Source organism: Penaeus vannamei, chromosome 35 (genome assembly GCF_042767895.1).
Source record: "Penaeus vannamei isolate JL-2024 chromosome 35, ASM4276789v1, whole genome shotgun sequence".
In the NCBI taxonomy this organism is placed as follows: Eukaryota; Metazoa; Arthropoda; class Malacostraca; order Decapoda; family Penaeidae; genus Penaeus; species Penaeus vannamei.
Window position 1 is genome coordinate 18,621,135 of NC_091583.1, and position 7,500 is coordinate 18,628,634.

At 40.2% G+C, this 7,500-nt stretch overlaps 1 protein-coding gene across 3 annotated transcripts in view; it reads right to left on the reverse strand.

Moving 5' to 3' along the window:
• The window catches only part of LOC113814956 (zinc transporter ZIP1), a 72,050-nt gene that overhangs the window by 59,415 nt on the left and 5,135 nt on the right, over window positions 1-7,500 (reverse strand). For all 3 annotated transcript variants that reach the window (XM_070113866.1, XM_070113867.1, XM_070113869.1), the window contains exon 2: window positions 5,600-6,152. In XM_070113866.1, coding sequence (XP_069969967.1) covers window positions 5,600-5,923 — 324 coding nt within the window. In that variant the 5' untranslated portion in view covers window positions 5,924-6,152. The remainder of the gene's footprint in view (window positions 1-5,599; window positions 6,153-7,500) is intronic.

The window sequence follows — 7,500 nt, forward strand, 5'->3', positions numbered from 1 at the left end:
ATATATATATATATATGTATATATATGTGTGTATGAATATATGTGTGTGTGTATATATATATATATATATATATATATATATATATATATATATATATATATATATATATATATATATATATACACATATGTATATATATATATATATATATATATATATATATATATATATATATATATATATATACATATATATATATATGTATATATACACACACACACATATATATATATATGAATGCCTACTCCAAAAACGTACATACACAAAACACACAAAACATTCATGAACAAATTCAAACACAAAACTCTCAAACATAAACAGGAAGCATAAGCCACTCCCGCACTCACACACACACTCATAAATACAAAGGAAATTTTACATAACGAAACAGTAATTAGAGAGAACCAAAAAATCGTATGAAACAATTAATGACATTATGAGCCTGTAATTACCGACAACTAATGATCATTCCACAGGCCTTGAGTTGCCAGTGTTTTTTTTAACTCTCTTTCTTCACTCAGAACAATGAATCAAAAGCAAAATTAGTATAGATGTTCTCGTGCTTGTGTTTTTTACAATCAAGTTTATTAATCAAGTATAAATCTTACAAATAGGTTTATGAATATCAATGCCATGTTATCATTTTAATCGTCATTATTATCACTCATTGCCATGTTATCATTTTAATCGTCATTATTATTACTCATTGCCATGTTATCATTTTTATCGTCAATATTATTACTCATTGCCATGTTATCATTTTTATCGTCATTATTATTACTAACTTAATACTCATCACTTTTAGTATATCTATCATCATCATTATATGAATGCTGTAACTACTTATTTCACTGCCATTTAATAACTTTAACAACACCATTTCAATAACAACGATAACATTACACTTCCCATAAATACTATTGCTCATGTTTATCATCATAATCATCGCTCCCGTCCTCATGAATATTATTTTTCTCATTATCATCATTACTACAATTATCCTTATCATCCTTCTCTATTGCTTTACATATATATTTAAATCTTATTACACGGACAACGAAAAACATCTTTATATAATTCCCCGATGACGTAATATACGTAATATAAAAACGTATCATTATTCACTTTTTTCGTATTTAACAGAAATATGAAGCAAATAGGAAATTATTACTCAAAAAACACCCGTGAAATTATAATGAACTGGTAAACACATGTTGGATCGAGAGCAAGTGAGAGAGAGAGAGAGAGAGGGAGAGAGAGAGAGAGAGAGAGAGAGAGAGAGAGAGAGAGAGAGAGAGAGAGAGAGAGAGAGAGAGCAGAGAGAGAGAGAGAGAGAGAGAGAGAGAGAGAGACAGACAGAGAGAGAGAGAGACACACACACAAAAATGCAAAGAGAAAGACAGTGAGAGAGAGAGAGACAGACATAGAGAGCGAGAGAGAGAGAGAGAGAGAGAGAGAGAGAGAGAGAGAGAGAGAGAGAGAGAGAGAGACAGAGAGAGAGAGAGAGAGAGAGAGAGAGAGAGACAGAGACAGAGAGAGAGAGAGACAGAGAGAGAGAGACAGAGACAGAGAGAGAGACAGAGAGAGTGAATGTTTTTTTTATATAGAGGATAACGATTACGGTAATGATATCCATCATAATGTTCACCATAAATTCAAAAAGACCATTAACAGTGAGTTCGGGTCAAGAAAATGTTAAAATGATGAGAAGGGGAATTTGAAATGACCATCAAAGGGAGTGTCAGAGAGAGACGGAGAAGGAAGGAGGAAGAGGAGAAAGGGAGGTCGAAGAGGAAAGAGAAGGTGAAAGAATAAGAAAAAGGAGTGAAGAAGAACAATAATAATAATAATAATTAGAAGAAGGAGGAGAAGGAAGAAGAAGAGGGGGAGGATGAACAGAAGAGAAGAAATAAAGGAATGAGACAAAAAGAGAAAAGAAATAAGAAATAAGAATGAGAAATAGGAAAATGAGAGAAAAGAGACTAGGGAAAAAAAAAAAGAATGACAAGAAGACATAAGAGAATGAGAGAAAGAACGAAAATTGTGAAAACAAGAACAAAGCGATGAGGAAGAGGCAAAAGAAACTCAGTAAAGCAAAGACCAAGAAGACGACAAGGACAACGAAGCTGAAACCGCTGACGAGTAAAAAAAAAAAAAAAAAAGAAAAAAGAAAAATAAAAAATTATATTCTTTTTAAAAAATGCTAACTCCCAGCTTCGCCATGACCCGCGCTGACCTTTCTTCGGGATGTCTCGAACATTCCACCAACATCTGAACACTTTGGCGATGGTGATGAACGTATGTGGTGGTGGCGGTGAAACATGTGAAACATTGTGATAAAAAATAAAACTTGATGATGACTGAAAAAATGTCATGATGATAATGATGATAACGATAATGATAATAGATTTAGATGGTGCCATACACAACAGCTGATGATTATATATATTTATATATATATATATATATATATATATATATATATATATATATATATAATCATCAGCTGTTGTCTATGTGTGTGTGTAAGTGTGTGTGTGTGTGTGTGTGTGTGTGTGTGTGTGTGTGTGTGTGTGTGTGTGTGTGTGTGTGTGTGTGTGTGTGTGTGTATGTGTGTTAGTGTGTGTGTGTGTGTGTGTGTGTGTGTGTGTGTGTGTGTGTGTGTGTGTGTGTGTGTGTGTGTGTGTGTGTGTGTGTGTGTGTGTGTGTGTATGTGTGCGTGTGTGTGTGTGTGTGAATGTGTAATTGTGTGAGCGTGTGAGTGAGTGAGCGTGTGAGTGAGTAAATGTGTGCGTGTGCGTAATACGACACCTAACAGTGAAGAGAACAATTCATATTAGTGACAAGACCTTAATTAACTCAACTGACTAATGACTGCATGACAGCTGATGATCCCAAAACAACCACTCACGGTAGTAACATGTTTGTGAAGATGACGCAGCGCTTTTCACGGTAAAAGATCGCCCGGTTGCAACATACCACAAACCATACCACCATAAACCCTCAACCACATGGTCACTGTACCAGAACTATCTCTCGTTTTTTCTTCCTCTCTCTCTCTCTCTCTCTCTCTCTCTCTCTCTCTCTCTCTCTCTCTCTCTCTCTCTCTCTCTCTCTCTCTCTCTCTCTCTCTGATTCCTTCTTTTTTTACTTTCTCTCATGTTTCTTTCTTTTTTCTTTCTTTCTTTCTTTCTCTCTCTCTCTCACACACTCTCGTTTTTTCTTGACCCTCTCTCTCTTCTTTCTTTATATCTTTCTCTTTCTTTCTTTCTTTCCCCCTCCCTCCCTCTCCCTCTCCTCATTCCTCTCTCTCTCTCTCTCCCCCCATCCCTCTCCTCTCCCTCTCCGCCCCCCTCCTCTCTCTCTCTTTCCCTCTCCCCCTTCTTCTCTCCCCCTCCCTCCCTCTCCACCCCTCCCCCTCTCTCTCTCCCAATAATTTCCGCCAAGATAAAGTTTCTTAAAGGTGCGTGTCCTTGGAGCCTAACGTGAAGAGGAAAAAAATGCAACATATATGATATTTGTAATCGACGGACAAGGTGAGGGAAGCTGGTGCAGTCTCCCTTTCTCCAACACGCACAGGAACAGACATGCGCACATACACACACATATACAGACATACATACACACACACACACACACACATATATACAGACATACATACGAATTTGTGTGCGTGAGAGAGAGAGAGAGAGAGAGAGAGAGAGAGAGAGAGAGAGAGAGAGAGAGAGAGAGAGACAGAGAGAGACAGAGAGAGGGGGGCTGCAGAGAGAGAGTGAAAGAAGAAGAGAAAGAGAAAGACAAAGAAAGAGAGAGAGAGAAATAGAGAGAGAGGGAGAGAGAGAGAGAGAGAGAGAGAGAGAGAGAGAGAGAGAGAGAGAGAGAGAGAGACAGAGAGAGAGAGAGAGAGAGAGAGAGAGAGAGAGAGAGAGAGAGAGAGAGAGAGAGAGAGAGAGAGAGAGAGAGAGAGAGTTTTCTTACGTAGAGAATAACAAGGACGATAATGATATCCATCATAACTTTCACCATGAACTCAAGAAGTCTATCAACAAATGCAATAACAATATACAGAGACATATATAGTAAAAGAGTATTGTGACAAACACAAAATACAAAAGGAACAAGAATCTAAAGCCGGAAAGGCGAAAATCCAGTGAGTAACGAGGGTGTGATCATACATATTCACAAACTCGTCTCTCTTCTTCACTTTTATCTCGTATTTTTGCATATCTTTTAAATTCACGGTCGCTTCATATATGGATTCGTTTATCTCTATTTTGCATGACTATCTACTTTCACTTTTTCTCTCCTATCTACGTATATATTTCTCGACTCTAAACTTTTTTTCTCAAATCCTATAAAACCGATGAAAAATAAAACCGAAATCATTCAAATCCACATGGTCGGTCTTCCTACGCAAACCGTTAGGGATTTTCGACCTTTGTGTCTGACGAGAGAAAATCCGCGTTTTCGGATTCACGGATTCACGTATTCAAAAAGCCCGCCATTTTACGTAACGTTCTCTCTGTTCGTTCTCTTCCCGACAGGTTGACCTACATTGTTCGTTAAACCCGTTGTGGTGTTTTCAAAAGCCAGGCCCAATTTGAAGGGATAAATCTTACAAAAGAAAGTTATGGAACAAATCCTCTGAGAGCTGGAGTGAATATACATAATAATTCTGTTCTCTCTCTCTCTCTCTCTTTCTTTCATTCTCTCTCTCTCTCTCTCCTTCTCCCACTGCCTCTCCTTCTCCCACTGCCTCTCCTTATCCCACTCCCTCTCCTTCTCCCACTCCCTCTCCTTCTCCTTCTCCTCCTTCTCCCTCTCCCACTCCCACTCCCACTCCCACTCCCTCTCCTTCTCTCACTCCCACTGCCTCTCCTTCTCCCACTCCCTCTCCTTCTCCCACTCCCTCTCCTTCTCCCACTATTATTCCCTCTCTCTCTCTCTCTCCTTATCTCAGTCTGTGTCCCTCTTTTTCACTACCTAACATTCCCGTTAGCCCTTATCATCTCCTTACCTCCCATCGTGTGCATGCAACTGATTAAGTGTATGTCCGCGGAATATATCCTCGATACCTGTCAGGAGTTATGCTATCTGGGTTTTAAAAAATATACAATATACTCAAGAAATATACATATACGTCGAGAAATGCGCACGCATGGCTTTATTCAGGCTCGCAGACAATAGTTATCGAGCCTGTCTGATGCCTGTTTCTTACACACACGTAAAAAAAAAGAGTTTAAATGTGCACATTCGCCCACAGAGACGTAAGATAAATGTATGAAAAGAGGAAAAAACAGCTAGAAATGCTAGAAAAATAGCCCGTCTTGCAAATACCCAATTGCGTTAAATTGTCGATAAAAAATGTAGTAAACGAACTGGACGACGGCGAAGGAAACAGAAATATACGAAAAATATGGATAGATAAGATATAATAATTACCTGGATTGAAAATAATGTTATAATTATGAATAAACAATAATGGTAGTATGAATGATTAAAAAATGCAATGATTATGAATAAACAAAAAATTCAATGACGATGAACAAACGAAAAAACAAACAAACAAACAAACAAACAACGCAGACAACATCCTACCTTATGAACGAATTCCTCGACGAAGTACACCAGGAAGAAGCCGGCGCAGATGACGAGCTCGGCGAGGGGGTAGTCCGCCCCCACCGTGAGGACGTTGCTGGCGAAGGCGTTGGCGAAGTTCTCCCGCGTCTCCGGCAGCATGTGGGTGAAGACGGTGGCCAGGAGGACCCCGCCGCCGAAGCACAGGAGGCAGCTGACGATCCTCTCCCTCTTCTTGCTCGCGTGGTGGATGTACTTCTTGAGGCGGAGGGGGAGGAGGCCGAAGAACAGGGAGAGGACCCCCATGAGGGTGAGGGCGATGATCTTCGTGGTGAGGAGCTCCATCTTGAGGGGCGTCGAGGGGGGGGGGCGTGTGGGTGAGGGGAGGGGGACGGGTGAGTGAGAGGGGGAGAGGGGGTGAGGAAGGGTTTCTCAGACGAGAGTACGAGAGAAATACCCTTTTTTATATCAGCTTTTCACAGCTTCGACACCTTGTTCACTGATAACACAGACTTGCTATCTCGTGGGCATCATAGTTTATCAATTGTTATGCTTTGATATTTCACTATAAGCACTGAAAACAAATGAATATTTACACATTATTGCACAAGTAAAACAAAGAGTACATCACACAAACTGTATATAGAAAAAAAAATCAACACATCACAAAATTTAACACCTTTTTCTTCAAAACAATGGAAAAGAAACACAGAAGTCGAAACGAAACACGAACAAAGTATTCGAAGCTACCACACTTCACAAAATTTGAACACCTCTTTTCTTCAAAAGAACGGAAAAGAAATGCAAGTCAAAACGAAACAACATTCGAAGCTTCATATCAACCGAACCCATCTCCCAATATGAATTCTACCGACGCCAAACAAAGAAGACTTAATCACTCTCCCTCTTTTACGTAAAGTCCCCAACACATGACCTCGTCGGGAAGTTCGTCCACCGTTCCCTCAACTTCCTTCGGGGGGGGGGGGGTAAAAGGGCCAAGACGCGGGACCCAGAGAAGAAGTAAGTCTTGGGAAATTGCCTTCAGACGACGAGTAATAGGAAATGTTTGGTCATATCCCCCCCTGAGGAAAATGGAGCTTCGTGTGTGCTTCTGTTGGATGTGCACCGCGTGTGTTGAGTTTGCCTTTCGGATCATTCTCTAATCTAGATCTTGTGGGAGAAAGATGGAGAAGGGGGGAGAGATTGGGTGTGGAGCGAAAAAAGAGAAATGGAAGGAGAGAGAGAAAGAGGGCGGGGGAGGAAGGAGTGAGTGAGAACGAGAAGGAGAGAGAGAGAGAGAGAGAGAGAGAGAGAGAGAGAGAGAGAGAGAGAGAGAGAGAGAGAGAGAGAGAGAGAGAGAGAGAGAGAGAGAGAGAGAGCGTTGATCAGGTAGAATAAATACATTTATGATTCCTGTGCTCTCTCTCTCTATCTACCTCTCCTTCTCTCTCTCTCTCTCTCTCTCACACACACACACTCCTTATCTTAGTTTGTCCCTCTTCTTTACTACATAACATTCACGTTTGCCTTTATCTTATCTTCCTTACCTCCCACCGTGTGCATGCAACCGATTAAGTATATAGGTCTGCACAGCCGGATGAGGAAAAAATGTAAATTCAAAGCGGGGAAGGCAGAATGGAAAAATAAAAACAGGAAATTCAGAATATTAATATTAATAAAGTGAGAATGAAGAGACAAAAGAGAAAGTTTATTTGCCATACACATGATCACCCTTCCCCCCCCCCCTTCTTTACGCTATGAATGCGTGAGTCCATGTGCGTGTACATAGGCGTGTGCGTACATACGTGTGTATATGTAAAAGGGGGCCTAATCCAAATCCTATATACGTTTAGAAACGCATGTGCATCTATGTACTCCTGTGCGTGAGTCCATGTGCGTGTGTCTACATTTATCCATGTGCG